Source organism: Stegostoma tigrinum, chromosome 9 (genome assembly GCF_030684315.1).
Source record: "Stegostoma tigrinum isolate sSteTig4 chromosome 9, sSteTig4.hap1, whole genome shotgun sequence".
In the NCBI taxonomy this organism is placed as follows: Eukaryota; Metazoa; Chordata; class Chondrichthyes; order Orectolobiformes; family Stegostomatidae; genus Stegostoma; species Stegostoma tigrinum.
In genome coordinates this window covers 90,338,857-90,357,017 of record NC_081362.1, presented here as the reverse complement: position 1 = coordinate 90,357,017, position 18,161 = coordinate 90,338,857, and the positions used below count along the sequence as shown (strand labels likewise).

General features: G+C 38.9%; 1 protein-coding gene across 3 annotated transcripts in view; it reads left to right on the top strand.

The window, feature by feature from the left end:
- Nucleotides 1-18,161, top strand: part of reps1 (RALBP1 associated Eps domain containing 1) — a 63,274-nt gene that overhangs the window by 32,802 nt on the left and 12,311 nt on the right. For 2 of the 3 annotated variants that reach the window (XM_048536034.2, XM_048536036.2), the window contains exons 6-10: nucleotides 669-732; nucleotides 2,865-3,019; nucleotides 8,918-9,039; nucleotides 12,502-12,582; nucleotides 15,844-15,931. In XM_048536034.2, coding sequence (XP_048391991.1) covers nucleotides 669-732; nucleotides 2,865-3,019; nucleotides 8,918-9,039; nucleotides 12,502-12,582; nucleotides 15,844-15,931 — 510 coding nt within the window. The remainder of the gene's footprint in view (nucleotides 1-668; nucleotides 733-2,864; nucleotides 3,020-8,917; nucleotides 9,040-12,501; nucleotides 12,583-15,843; nucleotides 15,932-18,161) is intronic. The other variant, XM_048536037.2, reaches the window with a different exon arrangement.

Sequence of the window (18,161 nt, the reverse complement as noted above, 5' to 3'; positions counted from 1 at the left end):
CAAGGAAGAACTATAATTTTGATCCAAAGATCTAAATTCACTTGAAAGCATGTGAAGGGTTAAAGTTCGAGAGAAGTCACTAGCCACTTGTTCTATTGAGAGTAAGTATGGAATACAGCTGACAAAAATCAGGCTCTATTTACTCCAGTTTTAAAGGCTGTTGGAAACAAATAACAAATTACTATTAGCAAGGGAGTGCAGCCACATTCACTAATGTCCTTTTAGGTTTGGAAACTGCTATCCATACCTGGTCTGACCTAAGTGTAATTCCAGCCCTACAGCAATGTGCTTGACTCATAACTGCCCTGTAGGCATTTAGGGACGAGCAGTCAATGATGCCCACATCCTCTGAATGAATGAAAAAAGTGCAGCCTGCTACCATAATATAAGGAAGAGATTAGAGTAAATGACGGGGCAGTAAGCAATACATTGCTAAGCTATATAACCAGAAAAAGGAAGTCAATAGGTTACATTTGTGGAAATGCAATGTCTTTCAGCCCTAAGCCATCGCTTTGTTTTTTTCTATATTTTCTATATTTTGTTGTACCACTATTAGAAAAATTATTTAATGACCGTTATGAATCCTAAAAAGGAACAGAATGCACTTTGTTGGGAGTCATTTTTTAAGAAAAATTCTTACCAAGTCTGTTTCCAACACATTCTTGCAGGATCTGCTGCTAAAGAATTTTTCACAAAATCCAAACTCCCAATTCTTGAACTTTCTCATATTTGGTGAGTACTAATATCACATGACTGGTATTCATTGGATGTAACACTTTCAAGCATTCCCATAATTTCTATCTTTGGCGGGGAGATAGAGGCTGACAGTACAACTTCCTTGAAGTGAGCACTAGGAAGCATCCTGACAGGCAGGGAATGTTTCAGAGATAGTAGGAACTGCAGATTCTGGAGAATCTGAGATAACAAAGTGTGGAGCTGGATGATCACAGCAGGCCAAGCAGCATCAGAGGAGCAGAAAAGCTGACATTTGGGGTCTATACCCTTCAGGAAAAAAAAGTGATGTGAAGTGCATGTTCCTGACAGAAGACTGCTTGCAGTCAGTTTCTTTTTAGTATATTTCTTTTTAATGGAGTGTTCAAGTCCTCCACTGGCCACAAAATATGAAAGAGGTGATGCTGCCTTTTTTTAAAACACACACCTATAGGCTGTATATAGCTCATCAGAAATCAGTCAGCCAGGTTCCTTAGTAACAAGTAAATAACTAGGCTATTGCAAACAAAAAGCTTACACAAAGATAATCAACAAAAAGGTTCGTCTGTACAAGTGATTATTTATAAGGCAGACTTAGATTCTTGACGAACAAAGGAGTCACAAGGCGCAGAGGGAATATGGAAAGTAAAGTTGAGGCCACGGTCAGATAAACTATGATTTTATTGAATGGTGTGGACTGTTGAGACAACTGCTCCTAATTCCTGCAGCCGTGTGTGTAATGGGATCCCTGTCAGCCTGACAGTTGTTTTCCCTATTGCACTTTCATAACTGCTGAAAGAACACCGAAGAAAACCAAGTTAATTGATTGGGATGGAGGAATTAGATCATGAAGAGCAATGGATAAATTGGAAAGGAGAAGGCTGAGAGTTGTGACTGCTTTTTTTGAGCTGTTTCACCTTCCTCAGAGGAGAAACTTAGGACACTGCTACGCTTGATGTAGAGTAAATTCAGAACTAATCTAGGTGAGCTATCATTTGGATTCCCTCTGAAGCCACTTAAGAGATTGGAAATGATTCATTCAAATCCAAATTTTTTATTTTAAAAAAAACTTAACACTTGTACGCTATATTTTAACTGTGGCATGGTTTTGAGAAATGGATAGCCTTGGTCCTCTGCCAGTGTTCTCCTTCATTGAATTTTTCACTAGTGTGCTAACAAGAAGTCTCAATATTTTTACTATGAAATGTTTACCTCTCTTTTTTTAATAATTTTCAATTTCAGCATTGCACAAACTAGCTTCCTGCATTCTATGGAGCTCCTACCAATCATTAGATCTTTTTCAGAAAACAAAACCCTACAATGTTGCTCCTCTTTCCAGATACCTGAAAAAGGTGCCAAAAGTGACCATATAACTTCAGAACTTCCCTTCTGTCTTTTTATAGATCATAGAATCCCTACAGTGTAGAAACAGGCCCTTTGGCCCAAGAAGTCCACCCATACCCATCCCCATATAACCCACCTGATCTCTACACCCCTGAACACTTGGCAATTTAGTGTGGCCAATTCACCTAGCCTACATATCTTTGAACTATGGGAGGAAACTGGAGCGCACAGAATACCCACACAGACACTGAGAGAACGTGCAAACGCCACGCAGACAGTTGCCTGAGGGTGAAATTAAACCCAGGTCCCTGGAATTCTGTCATTTGGACAATTTCCAATTTTTGGCTTTTTTGAACATATATAATGAGTCTCTACTTCGTTAGCTACTAGCTGTGGGATTGTGAACCTCAAGTTTCTTTTTCATCCATTGTATTCCAGTATCCTTAGTACATTTGTGTATTTTAAATACTGAATTAACTTTTGTCTCTAACATGTATGTTTCAGTCCAGACCCCACTACTTTGTGTGTCTGCCAGAAAATATCTGATGCTTTTATTCAATTTCTGGGGCATCTTTTCACATTCAACATCGTTCCTCAGTCGGTGGTTGGGGTGCTGTGGAGAAGTGGAAAGACTGCAAAAAGGGTTCAGTTACGGGTGGTGGTTTTAAGAAATTGTTTTCAGTGCTCAGACTGAAGAAGGGGATGATAATCTTATTCACTGCTCAGGAAAACTGTTCGCCTTAATGAAAGTAGTATTTTGTAACAAGCACAGAAATGTTGAATTTGTTGGTGTTTGCTTTTGCGTTCAGGGAGCTATCAGACTTTGACAAAGATGGCGCTTTGACGTTGGATGAGTTTTGTGCAGCTTTTCACCTAGTAGTGGCCAGAAAAAATGGCTACGATTTACCAGAGAAGTTACCAGAAAGTTTGATGCCAAAGTTGATTGATCTTGACGATTCAGGGGGTAAGTAGCATTTGATTTCCTCGCTAATCAAGGTATTGACAAAAAGTGAGTTTCATTGGGAGATAGTCTGGCTGTAATCAACCAATTTGGTAGTAGAAATGTTATGATCCCAGAGTGTTAAAATTCTTTGCCTATTGATTTTTAAAATGTTTGTAATTGGAGATGGGTATTTGGTAATACTGAGTATAAACTGGACTCTAAAACAACTTGTCTTTTGTGGGCATTTTAGTTATAATGCTTCATGAGTCTGGTATAGTGAAACCAGACTCTTAGCAGCTAATATCTACTGCAGGGATCTCTGCATGCACTTGTGCAGCAACATTTGTGTCTCTTTACATTACTAAGGGGGAGTCCCTTTTTAAAGATTAAGTTACGGACTTGAACCTGGTCAATAAGGTGTCTATTGATTTAGCTTTGGGTTTTGTATTTGCTAGCTAAAGAAAATCGAACTTTAACCTGAGTGCAATCTGACAACTGTGAATTCTGACCTCCTAAATTCCACTCAAATTTGAAACTCCTTTAACTAACGTGTTTCGAATATGGTTTTTGTTTTTCTCGGCTCACTCTTTAAAGTTTAGGGTTTTTTTGCCTTTATTGTGAACATGTAGCTGCTACGAGTTTTAAGCTTTACAAATAGGAAGTAACACAATCGGGGAATGGCTGCTTACAGAAAATTAACTGAATTGATTCATTGGCGCCAACCATAAATGATGCAGTTTTGACCAGATATATTCCACTTGTACCAATATGCAGAACAGCTGCATGCACGTTGGTTATGACTTTCATATCATTTGGATCAGTTGTAAGTTCTGCAATCATACATGGGCACTTGAGGCCAAATGAGTAGTATTCAGAGACTATCAAGAAGTCCACTTGATATTGTGACCAACATTACTCATTCAAACAGTGCTACCTGAGAGCAGATTGAGACATTTCTATTGTCTTTACTATTTGTGGCCTTTTGCAGTATACAGTGTTTGGACTGCAAAGCTTCAAGACATTGATGGCATGCTTTGACAAGGAGCAGCATGGATCTTGCAGCTGCTGCTGGGATTACAGGCCTAGTTAAAAATATATTCTTTAAAGTTATTATAGTCATTATAGCTTACTAATAAGATTTTTTTCTGTTTTATGAAGGTTCAAAAATAAATAAATACTTGATTTTATTCAAATGGATTTCTTCTTTTAAACAGTTTAAGGGTCTGCAGTGAACAGTTGAAGTTTTTATTCTTACTTCAGAAACTAAACAAGTCTGTGTTTGAGGTTTTTTACATTGCAAAGTTATTTTTTAAAACCGGAACAGTTTTTTAATGTAAGGAGTTGTTTTCGTACCAGAGAGCCCTACGCATCAGCTCATAGAACATTACAGCACAGTACAGGCCCTTCGGCCCTCCATGTTGTGCCAACCTGTCATACCGATCTCAAGCCCATCTAACCTACACTATTCCATGTACGTCCATAAGCTTATCCAGTGACGACTTAAATGTACCTAAAGTTGGCGAATCTACTACCGTTGCAGGCAAAGCGTTCCATTTCCTTACTACTGTCTGAGTAAAGAAACTACCTCTGACATCTGTCCTATATCTTTCTCAATTTAAAGCTGTGCCCCCTCGTGCTCGCTGTCACCATCCTAGGAAAAAGGCCCTCCCTATCTAACCCTCTGATTATTTTGTGTTTCAATGAAGTCACCTCTCAACCTTCTTTTCTCTAATGAAAACAGCCTCAAATCCCTCAGCCTTTTCTCGTAAGACCTTCCCTCCATACCAGGCAACATCCTAGTAAATCTCCTCTGCACCCTTTCCAAAGCTTTCACATCCTTCTTATAATGCGGTGACCAGAACTGTACACAATACTCCAAGTGCGGCTGCACCAGAGTTTTGTACAGCTTCACCATAACCTCTTGGTTCCGGAACTCGATCCCTCTATTAATAAAAGCTAAAGCACTGTATGCCTTCTTAACAGCCCTATCAAACTGGGTGGCAACTTTCAAGGATCTGTGTACATGGACACCAAGATCTCTCTGCTCATCTACACTGCTAAGAATCTTACCATTAGCCCTGTATTATGCCTTCTGGTTACTCCTACCAAAGTGCATCACCTCACACTTGTCTGCATTAAACTCCATTTGCCACCTCTCAGCCCAGCTCTGCAGCTTATCTATGTGTCTCTGCAACCTGCAGCATCCTTCGTCACTATCCACAACTCCACCGACCTCAGTGTCATCTGCAAATTTACTAACCCATCCTTCTGCGCCCTCATCCAGGTCATTTATAAAAATGACAAACAGCAGTGGACCCAACACTGATCCTTGCGGTACACCACTAGTAACTGGTCTCCAGGATGAACATTTCCCATCAACTACCACCCTCTGTCTTCTTTCAGCAAGCCAATTTCCGATCCAAACTGCTATATCTCCCACAATTCCATTCCTCCACATTTTGTACAATAGCCTACTGTGGCGAACCTTATCGAACGCATTGCTGAAATCCATATACACCACATCAACTGGCTCAGAATTTTTTTCTTTTACTTAAAGAAATTTATTAAAGAGGAATCATTTTTTATTCACTTAATCAGTTAAGTAGTTGATTTTTAAATAATTTTCTATGATGTGTTTTATAAATTTCTTTCCATTATAACATTACCTTCCATTACCTACAGAAAATAGTTTATTTTATATATAAGATGCCATTAAAACTCTTTTAAGGTTTAATGTTTTTAAGGCCGTCTAAGGTATAGAGTGAGATGGTTAGTACGTTTTAGAAAAGTTATTACCGAGCAGGATCAGTCAGACAGATGGGTGACTGGCAGGAAAGCTAAGAAAGTAGTTCAAAAGTCTCTGGCTATTCCTGTGTCAAATAGATATTCAGTTTTTGGAACAATTGAAGGGGATAGTCTGTCTGAGGAAAATGGAAGGGCCCATCAATTATTGAACAGTTATTGAACAATTCTTATGTCAGGCAGCGTTTGACAAGATTTAATAGAATTATTGTTACAAGGGATTCTCCTGTCAGGGGCATAGACAGGCAATTTTGTGGGAGTGAGTGTAAATTTAGGATAATTTGTTGCTTCCCTGGTGCTAGGATTAAGGATGTTTCAAAACTTTTCAAGCATATTGTTGAAGGTGAGATTGAGAAACCGGAAATTATTGTGCACTTTGGTCAGAATGACACTTTTAGGGAAAAGATTAAAGCAGTGCTGAGTGCATTTAAGAAGTTAGATAGAAGATTTTTTTAAAAAAATCCTTAAAAGTAGTAATTTCTAGTTTACTCCCAATGCCAAACTCGAATGAGGGAAGGAACCAAAAGGCTGGTGTGTTGTTCAGGGATTCAGGTTTTTGGGCAATCGGACTGTCTTTGGGGATAGAAAAGACCTGTTCAAAAATGATGGGCCTAACCTAAACTGGAAAGGGACCAATATCCCAGCAGGGAGACTTGCTCATTCTGTTAAGGGAGACTTTATACTGATCGAAGGTGACTGGAAGAATTCCAAGTAGTAATGTAAGTGGAAGGATTGTGGTAGGCTCTGAATATGAGGAGAGCATATGCCAATTAGAAAAGAAAGCGAGTCAGAGTATGTAGTAACTCTGAAGAGCGAAATTGCATTTACTTCAATGCAAAGGGCCTCCTTACAGGTAAAGCATGTTTAAGAACATGGCATTGGGACATTATAGCTGTTACAGAAACTTGGCTGAGAAATGACAAGACTGGCAGCTTGGTGTTCCTGGTTAGATGCTATAGGAATGATGGAAAAGGAGACAAGAAAGGAGAGGGTCATGTTTTTGATTGAGGAAGTGACGTGCCTGATGACTGGAGGGTGGCTAATCATTGAATCCTTAGTGTGGAAGTAGGCCATTTGGTCCGTCAAGTCCACACCAATCCTCTGAAGAGCATCCCACCTAGACCGGCCCCTAATGGGCAATTTAGCATGGCTAATCCACTAAACCTGCACATCTTGAGACTGTGTGGGAGAAAACTGGAGGAAACCCATGCAGACACGTGGAGAATGTGTAGACTCCACACAGGCAGTCACCTGAGGCTGGAATTGAACCTAGGTCGCAGTGGTGCTAATCACTGAGCCGTAGTGCTGCCGTAAAGTAAGGGAGCCTGTCATCTCTGGGTGGTTTTGAACCACCAACCTTTTGGTTCACAGCCAAATATGTTAACCATTTGCACCACAGACTCTGCTTTACCTTTTAGAAAAGTTGTGAAAAGAAACAGGATCTGTAGACCTGTGAGTCTGACTTCCGTTGTGGGTAATTTGTTGGAGGTGATTATAAAAGATAGGATTTTTGGACATTTAAAGAAACAGAAATTGATTAGAGATAGTCAGCATGGTTTTGTGCGAGGAAAACCATATCTCACGAACTTAATTCAGTTTTTTGACGAAATTACCAGAAAGTTTGATGCCAGAGTAGTAGAAGTCGTCTATTTGGATTTTAGTAAAACCTTTGACAAGGGTCCACATGGTAGACTAATTAGTAAAGTTAAATCACATGGGATTCAGGGTGAACTTGCCAAGTGGACACAAAATTGGCTTAATAGCAGGAGACAGAGTGTAATGGTGGAGGATTGGTTTTCAGACTGTAGGCTTGCGACCAGCAGTGTTCCACAGGTAGTTAGAACTGCACATGCTGGACAACCTGAGATAACAAGGTGTAGAGCTGGATGAACACAGCAGGCCGAGCAGGAAGGCTGACGAAGGCCCTAGACCCTCATTCAGAAAGGAATTCCAGAGGAAGTGGTGGATGCAGGTACAATTACAACATTTAAAAGAAATTTGGACTGATATATGAATAGGAGAGGTTTGTAGAGATATGGGTCAGGAGCAGGCAAGTGGGGCTAGTTTAGTTTGGGATTACGTCCAGCGTGGACTGGTTTGACAAAAGGGTCTGTTCCATGCTGTATGACTCTGATTAACATAATAATTATACAACATAATTGCATCTGTGGCTCTTTAGCATGCTTCCGAGTGACAAGTTACGGTATTGTCTGAATAAATGTCCTCTTTACAGCATGTCTTTTTCACCATGTCTTAAAGCTGTGCAACCAATTAATTACTTTTAAATTGCAATTGTTATATAGGTGAACAACCAGTTGCACACAATCGTCATTAAGCTACAAATTTCTCTCACTTTTTGGATGGCAAAATTAGGTAAAGAAACATGGAACCACACTATTCAGATAACAAAATAAATCTTTTGTTCACCTGAACAAGTAGAGTCTGGTCTTTGAAATGAAAAGTTAAACTGAGATAATCAGGTCAGCATGTGCTTAGTACAGGCTGACTCTCAAAGTGCAGTACTAACAGTGCACCATCACGCCCTGAGTGTTGCTAACTGAGCAAAACTAGTATTATAACTCCTAGTTCCAAACTGCTCAAATTAAGGAATTGTGATTCATTGCCAACCTTAAGACAACGTGTGAAAGTGCAGCTTGAAAATTAGTTGGGAATAAATCCCTGACAGTGATGATTCCTGAACATGTGTGTGCATTAGGTTTTCTCTTTTTTAATGTAAACCGTGAATGTCAGTGGTGTAGGGGGTTAACACAGTCTGGAGACTATTGGGTCTTAGATTGAGTCTGTGATTTTCCTGAATGGGAATTCCTGATCTGGATGGTGCAGTTCGTGGAAAGGAATAGAGGAGAAATTTTGTGTTTTCAGAAAAAGGGAAGAGGTATAATTAGGGTCTACTATAATCTATTTCTCAGTAGCTATAGCCCAATCACTGTTCATTTCCGTGTTTAATTTTTGCTGCAGGTAGAATAATTGCAACCTTCTTTTGGAATAAGCTGCTTCTTCAACCCTCAAACTTTGCTATTCATTTGATTTGTACATACATCAACTTGTTTACAGCTGAATGTCATACGGTTCTTATTTGCCACCCTTCTGTTTTAGGAATCACTGATCGGGCTTCTGAAACTGGTTTCTCAACCTCACCAGCAGATGTGCCCCCTAGCAAATCACCATCGATGCCCTCATTAAACCAGACGTGGCCAGAACTGAACCAGGGCAGTGAGGTTAGTACTTGGTTTCTATTGTATTCCATTGATATGCGTTCATCCTATTGCAGGTTATCCACAGTTTCTTGCAATCAGACAAGATCTTCATTTTCTCCACTACTGGGTGGATACAATGCAACGTGTAATTAGAACAGAGAAGTAAACTGCAAGGCAAGTGTCTTACCCAAAAATAAAGCACAAATGCATGAAGAAATGGCTTGTTTATTTTCAATTAAAGTAGTGCTGCGTTTTAACATTAAACGGATATAATATTGCAGAAATCCATTCCAATGGTGACCAAATAACCTGACTTGTACATTTAGTTTATGGCTTTTAGCTGATGTAAAAAAGACAATTTTCATTTTCTTGCTTCATTTGCTATTATTACCCATCGCCACCTCACTCATCATTTCTTTTCTGGATGCAGTGTTCCCTGTTTGACGGCAAGGTGCAGTACTTCAAACTTGTACAATGATCATTTTTATGTGAGCTTAGACTGAGTACTAACGGGCTGTTATACCACTAAGAGTGGTGCATTTGATTCTAATCTGAGAACCCGTTGTTGGAAAGCTACTGATCAAGTGCGGAAACTTTATCGGGTATGTAATTTCCTTCAGTCCTTCAGCTGAGATCTGAGAGGTTGGTTATAGCGACCGCCACACATCCACTGTTATCATCTTTTTAATGTGCCCTCCACTCGGCAGCAGGGATTTGAACCTGACCCCTCTGATGTGCAGTGTACACTCTTCATAGGGTGTACGCAAAGGTATCAGATTTTTTGTCTCTTACTCATTACCACACTTCCCTCACACACTGCTACATACATGTTTTCTCTTCCCTGCCCCCCTGCCAATGCAAGATGATTTGTGGAAAAGGTTACTTACAACATTAAACTTCTGAATTCAGAGCCTTTTAAGAAGTGAACAAAGTGGTGTTTTATTTCCGGAATTCCCAACTTGAGTGTAACTGGAGAAAAGAAAAATATATTGTGTCTCTCCTCCTTTTACTCCCTTTCTCACAATAAAATTCAGTAGGTTTAATACAATGGTATCATTTTTTGGGGAGCTTTGAATGAGCAGGAAATACATTGAATTACTAGGCATACAAAAATATGCAGTGAATTCATAAACAGTCTCAAAAGTTTAAATGTTTTGATTGTGCATGTCAAGAGCTAAATGTCCTTCTTCGTAGTTTAAGGTTTCCCAACTAATAATTTAAACCAATCTGATGATTAATTAAATACTTTTTTTCCTCCTTGTATCTCTTGTTCATTAGTTGGAGGGTATGCATTAATCAAACATTCCACTAATGTCTAAATATCAATGAAAGGATGCACTTTACCAGACAGGTTTTCTTGGTCAACAGGGGAACAGTCTACGCTGATAGTGAAGTTGTACTGTTTTCTTTAATAGTAAAGGCTGCTCTGTAAAGCTTTAATTTCTACAAATTGCTTTTATGCAATATCAACTTGATGACACCACCCTTTTAAAATCATCTATATTCAACAAGCTTTTGGTTGGGCACCTGATCTAAGTGTCACATTTCCTTTTCTAATATTTCTTTGAAGCATCTTGAGAAAATAGCTAAATTGAAGGTACCACAGAAATAAAAGTTGCTGCTGTAATATGAGCCACCAAGTCAAATTTCTTTTATACCTTTCGTTTTTCTAGAGTAGTTTTGTATCCTACAGGATAATTTGCTATTTGCAGTGAGGTTAGCCCCTTGCATGTTAAGCTAGCTGAATGCAAATGTCAAATGAAGCTGAAACCCCAGTCACTGTCTCTGTAAATGACATTGTATGCGGTTGTGTAGGCCACCCTGCCTTTCTTTAATATTTCCAGTGCTGCCAGTCTTGTATGTTTGAGGTCCTGGATTTTGAGGAGTAAGACCATGTGATGTGACTCAAAATAGGAGTGCAGTTGTGCTATTTTTGAACATGGTTACTTTGCACTAAAATTCTAGATGCTTTTGGCACCACAATCAGATGTTGGAACATTCAAAATTCTGCCCATTAGTTTGCTTTTTGTCTTCTAATGTGCTAACTACTGAGTTTAATATTGAACCATAAGATGGTACATATACATGTTGAAATAGCTCCCCACACTCCAAGAACTATATGAAATTGACCTGGCATTCTCTTCAAATCATTCCTTCAAGCGATCAGTGCATATACCCAAGTTATCGCCCTTTTCTGATTCTATTTAACTCTGGACTGGAATCGGCTTGGGAAATTTAAAAGTCAATGAAGTGTGGAGCTGGAAGAACACAGCAGGTCAGGCAGTCTCGGAGGAGCACGAGAGTCGATGTTTCACATCCTGATGAAGGGCCTGGGCCTGAAATGTCAAGTTTCCTGTTCCTCCAGCTCCACACTGCTGACTCTGACCCAGCATCTGCAGTTCTTGCTATCTCTGGGAAATTTTAAAATCTAGATCTCATTGGCATTTCCAAACACTGACTATTATCAACTGCTGTTAGAAGCGATATCCTGGAAGTTAACCTTTTTTACTTTGCTTGCAAGGGGATATTTGCCAAAGCCCTAGCAAGCTGAGTAAGTTTCACACTATATTGTCTCAGATTCTCCAGCATCGACAGTGCCTGCTATCTCTGTTAAAATTGTAGGTTCTGTTCTGCTGTCAATGGAGTGTGACTTTGCCATTTAAAATCATCATTCCTTTGAGGTCAGAAGATTGTATGATTTCAAGCTCATTAAAATGTTTGGAACTGGAACCCCATTGCACTTTCCTTTACCTTAGTCTCCTGTCTGCACCATTCCATCTGGCCAGTGGCGGTTTTAATTATTACTTCATCTTTCTGTTTGGTCTTGCTCTGCAGTCAGCTTAGAAACTCAACTTGTGACCTGGACAGAAAATACTCATTCCCTTATCTGGTCCTTAACATTAGGCTGGTGTATAAGTGTGTTATTTATGCCGTTGAATATGGAATCTGAAACATGATTGCAAATGAGTTGCTCTACACTAGCATTCCTCACTCATGCTGTTGATTCACATCTGAATTTAAGAATTACCATTCTGGTGTGAAAAGAAAGCAGCTTATGTCCTCAATTGCTTAATCGGATGTGGACCTAGCTGTGGAGGGCTAAGAATTTTCTCAGTCGTGGGTTCATAAAAATCTGTTTTGGATTTCACTAAATAGGAATGGTGTGTTTGTGATGTACCATTTATTGGACAGGGTACAGAAACTATTACATTTTAAAGGACTTCCATATTATATTTCCTAAACCCAAACTACCGTCTATTCAATAGCCCTGTTTTGTTTAGTGAATTAGGGGAATGAATGTTTAAAATTGGATACATGCTGGCAAGCAGGAGGAATGCCATCTCATCAAGCTGTTAAAAGCGTTATGAATTGAATGCTTGACTTGAAATTTCTCCTTTTAACTTTCTCTGCAAAATTACCTTTAAAAGCTTTGTGATGTGTAACCTTTCTCATTCTGATTTAGTCTCTACTCTGTCTGTCCAGCAGTGGGAGACTTTTAGTGAACGCTCCTCAAGCTCGCAAACTCTGACCCAGTTTGATTCTAACATTGCACCAGCTGATCCTGTAAGTGAATCACGTAGTGTGGGCTATCTGATATGCTTTTGTTTTATCAACCCTGATCTGCTTAAAATAACCTGCTTTTGCATGTGTTAAGTTCGAAGTTGTCTGTATGTATCTACTAATCAACTCTGAAGGAGCTGCTGATATTGATGCAGTAAAATCTTGTTTGCTTCTTTCCATGCTGTGTCCAAACTATCAGCATGTGCTTGCAATTGATGCTGTCTTTAATTCTGAAAACTCATGAAGTAACATGGTCTATCTATTGTAACTGCAAAATAATCTACTGCTGTTCAAGAGGAGGCTGCACTCAGTATTCTGTTTCTTCCTTAATTTCATTCCATTCTTGATTCCTTTCTTCTGCTGTCCACCTGCTTTCTCCACGCCCCCCCCCCCCCCCCCATACATAAACTTCTCTGTCCGTCTGTCTAGAGATAGGGAACACATTCTCAAAGTAAGGGATAGATTATGTAAAACTGAGATGACGGTGGTGAATCCTTGGAATATTCTACTCCAGAGAGATGTGGGAGCTCTTATTAACTGTATTCATGACAATGATTGACCAGTTTTTAAGACATTAAACATCAAGACATGTAGGGATATGTGGAAAGATAGGTTGAGGTAGAAGATTAACCATGATCAGTTAAAAGTAGGAGCAGGTTAAGGGACTGAGTGGCTCACTCTTCCTTCTATTTTGTGTGTTCTTATACAAATATAAACTAACCAGCTGGTCATGGGGTGACATTCGGGCTTGGAAGGAGGGAAGTTTCCTTTTATCAGTTGATAGACCTCATCAGTAACTTTGCACGTGCTGCCAACTCAGTATTAACCATGAGATTTGGTCTCAGTGGTTTGGTAATGAGCCATATAATAGCCTGTTACTAGGGCTGCCTGTGTTATTTCGTGGGAATCCTACTGAATAAAGAGCAATTAATGATCATCTTCCCGAGAAGATTAATCAGTTCACACAGATTGCTCAAGTACATTACTGTCACAATGCAAATTCAGTTAGTCTGAGGTATGTGCACATTGGTTTGTGGAAAGCAAACATATCTGCATTTGGTGACATGGTAGCTCTATTATTATTAATAATAATAATGTCTTTTTGGAGTTTATTTATTGTCCACCATATTGCTAGCTGCTATGTAAATGAAGATACTTGGGTTTCTTTTAATTGTTGCTGTTCTCCAATTAATGATCTATTCAAGTAGAAATTGATCTGGTGAAATTATGTTGGTGTGGCTGTGGTGCTCTGCAGGATACAGGCCTATGTTAGAGCTGGCTGTCTTACACATGGCACTTGTGAATTGTTTGTGGCAGTCGCACAAGATTACCCTTGCTTCTAAAAGAATAAAACAGTTGTAGTTGTGGTTTATTTTCTTCAAAAGAAGAATGTTGTGAAAGCATAATAAAAGTAGAAGAGAACAGAGGAGTATAGGTAAAACCAGAAGTTTAAGCATGTGGAACAATGGAGTGTCGAAACAAGATAATGTTCAGGACCAAGAAAAGGAGACACATTTTTAAATATCTTTTTGATTGTGAGGCTGTGAAAAACATAGCTGGGAGTTGGTGATGGAGGCAGAGACCATGATAACATTTAAGGTGGGGATACTTGAAAGACTTATGAGAAAAAGCATGGAAACAGCAAGCACGTGGTGTTTAATAGTCACATGTTGTGGTTTTAATTGCTTCACAGACTAGTAGGCATAAACAGTCTGTGTACTTCTGTGTTTTTCTATTTATTTTCAAGAAAGGCTTTAAGACTCCATATATATAAACCAAGTAAAGCTTTCCCACCTGCAGACTTGCTAAGGTAATGGTTATGTTGCTACAGTTGTGTTAGTCTAACTCGTTGAACTCTGGCTTGATACATGCATGCCCCGCTACTGTTCTAAGTGGTCATAATTGCAGGATCAATTGAGGTGTTGAAAGGGGAGCTAGATGTATAGAAAAAAGTTTTATAAGATAAAACAGCTACTGTTAACTACTTGATTTTAGTCAAGTAACTTCATGTTTTTAATAATATGACCCTCTTTTGTTTACTTGATGCAGTAATTACTAAATTATGGATAAGTTTCTGCCCCCTCTTGCTTTTATGCTTTGCGCTTTCCTTTACTTTTCATTCTTGCCAAAAAGTCATTTTCATTGCACTTCTCTGCCTTTTATATTGATGTTAACTCTTTTCTGAGCTTAACAAAATAAGACTATAGTGCTGTCTTACACAACACAGATTATGGACATGAAAGGTTTTTATTTTAAATTTTAAAAAAATTTAAGATTTGCTCTGCATATTTTGTTAACACGCTTCATATGTTTTTTTGGACATGAACTGTTGTTTAAGGGCAAGTGTTATTTTCAGAGCTTTTGCGTTCAGCTTTTTTAACAGCAGTAGAAGTGGCCTCTGCTGCAGTGTTGTGGAGGCATGTTACTTTAACCAGTGAGTCTGTATCTGAGGTTTTTGCCGTGACTTTTGGAAAAACGCAAAGTGAAAAATCACATGCGTTATAACAAGGAGGAGCTCTGCAGTCAGTGGCCAGATAAAGCTAAGGATGGCAGGATTTTGTCCTACTGACCTAACCGACCCCTCCCCTACCCCAAGATGTGATATCTGCCACGAATATAATATCATAAAGTTGCAAGCAGAATGCCTCCCTGATGCAATACATCCAGTGGGTCTGCACTGTGGTATGTTTAACTGATACCATGATGCACATACGTCACGTCTGTCACTTATCTTTTGTGAATGTGTTTTCCTTTTGCTGCAGTGCAATTGGAAAGTAAATTTTGGAGAAGCTTGTAACATTCATCATCTTTATTGTTGTACACTGTACTCTGAAGTGCAGAGAAGCAGAGCGTTGAGGACCTATCTGTCCACCCCATTGCCGTATTTCCGGAAACAAGAAAAAAAAACTTTGACTTAAAAAAAGAAACCTGTCACCTTCTCAAAATAAAAGCAAAAGCAATTATACATTGTAAATATTTGGACTGAAGCATTATCTTTTTGTCAAAAGTAATTTCAGGGTAATGTTGAATTCCTGTTCCTAAGCATTTATAATCAAAGATGATTTGTCACTTTGTCAAAATTATTTGGGCTGTGCATACAGACGTAGGGAATATTAAGTGGGTACATTAAAAAATTTCATTCAAGTATTATGAATGGTCTGATTTATATTCAAATGGCTTCTGCAGTTGCTAATGGTATTATCTGTTCTCTCTTCTATTCCCCACCCTGACCCGACTTCTTTCTCCCCAAAAAATTAATTGCAGGACACAGCTATTGTTCACCCTGTTCCAATCCGCATGACTCCAAGTAAAATTCACATGCAAGAGATGGAGCTGAAAAGAATTGGAAGTGGTAATGAAAGGGGCTGCTCCCGTGTCTGTCTATCTCATTCAATGTTTAGTTCTTTACTGATCATAATTTTAGATGCATTGCTATAATCTTTTCTTCATTCTAGAGAAAATGTAATTAGTTCCTAAAGAATGCATTTTAAAATGATTTTGCGGTGCCCCTTTTTAAAACAATATATGGAAGGCACTGTTTCTGTTCGGTGGTATAAGGCAGAGTTATCCCAACAGCCTTTGACTTTTGGTGAGATGAGGGGATTTGTGCTATGGTTCTTCGGTGTGTCTGAGCTGGACATGCAGTCTGTTTCCCAAATGAGAGATGTGTGGATCAGATTCTGATCGTTCCAAAACCCTAGTGTTTGTTCCTCGATACCATATACCATCTTTAGCCATAACATCCTTGTTTTTGTTGGTATTGTGGGGAAGTGAGCCATGTTACTGAATCTTGTACTTGCCTGGCCAAAGAATGACAAATTTCAAATGGTCAGCAACATCTATTATCACAGCAGAAAAAATTGCTGATTGGTGCGCAACTCTACTCTGAACAAGGTGTTAACAACATGTAGAAAGCAAATGGTACTTTTTAAAAAGGTAGCAAGGCTTGAATGTGTGTGAAGCGAGAATAAATGAACCATTTTACAGGTTATCTGACTATCTAGAATTGGTTGTTACTATAGCTGATAGTGCACTCAGAATTGTTTGGCAAGTGTCAATTTGCAAACTTACATTTAAATGATGTTTTGGGATTTTTGAGCACAACCAATCTGCTTCCTTTTTTCTTAGTGTAAATTTTTGGTCGTGATTTGAAATTTGGCATTCTTATGCTTGCAGGATTGAAAGTACAAGATTGAAAGCTCTGACAGTGTAGCTCACTTTTTAGCCAGATTTAAGCTTGGTGCTACCAAGTGACTCCTGTATTTTAGTTACTGCTGACTTAATTCAAATTAAATTAGTACGTGCTGTCCCACGCATTGATTGATTCAGTTTGGAATGTTGTAAACTGGTTACACGATCCATTTCATGTATCCTTGGCTTAGTCTATAAAAACACTGGCCAGATTTGTGCTGGACCATACAGACTACAAGCCCCCTACTGAATTTCTTGAATTAGGCTAAGTAATGTAATCTTGGCTCTATCAGCAAGTGGTTTTCAGTGTTCCTGGGTTTTTGATGTGGATAAAGTTAAACAGAGTTCCTGTCCCGGAACACTCCAAGGTGTGGCAACTGCTAGAAATTACTCAAATACTCCCCCATCTGTCTGAATAGAAACCTAGCACATATGTAGAAAATAACTGAATTGATATTCGCAATTCCAAAGAAAATAAATTTAAAGAAATTTTGCATCCCTCACCCACTTATCAAATTCATACCACCCACTGGCTCCAAATTTTACACAAGTTATTGTTGCTTGTGTCTCCTGCTGTCCATTTCTCAAACTGTTCTTGCTCTTGAGGGTTTGTCTGCGTCTGCTGTGACCAGGGCTGTTGTTGAAGATTCTGGTCTTGCGAGCTCAGTGATGGAGGGGTGAGGTCAGCAGGTGAAGTGCACAGATTGATGTGTTATTACTTAGTGACCACAAGATTCCATGGTGATTTGGCTGCCTGCAGCTTTTCATAAATGCAGAGCACATATAAGGTTTTAATGAGAGCTTTTGTGTTACATAGTGCCAAAAATATGGAAGATTTCCAGTTTTTGTATGGAATTATCTCCATAAGTTGTGCACAGATCCATTGTGGCAAAGGTCAGCTGTGAAATAATACATCCGTTGCTATGGTTCAACAATGTCATGTTCCAGCCCCGGGAACCATTCTATAGCATGTGGTCCATACTCTAGTTTTTGTTTCAACTATTGTTCATTTTTAATTCATTCATGAGATGTGTTGGCATGGAAAGTAAGGGTAAGCTCATTTACGGTAGCTGGCTTTAATATTAGCCTATGTTCATTTGGGACAGGATTGAATGTCTGAACCTTGTTTTACTTCAGGACATTGCTAGCAAGGAAGAGAAGCTGTCAATGTATCTTTCTGAGCTGGATTTGAGTCCAGGTCCTCGAGCTGAATAAACAGTTAACTGCTTTAGTTCTCCGTAAATTGCATAATTTTAATTTAGATGCAATGAGAATTTTGAACAATTCTATATCTGATAAGAATACAATTATGTCCTATTTTATTGTCTCAGTTCAAATGCCTCTGAATATGTTCTCAAACTGAAGGACTACATTATGATAAAAGAAATCAG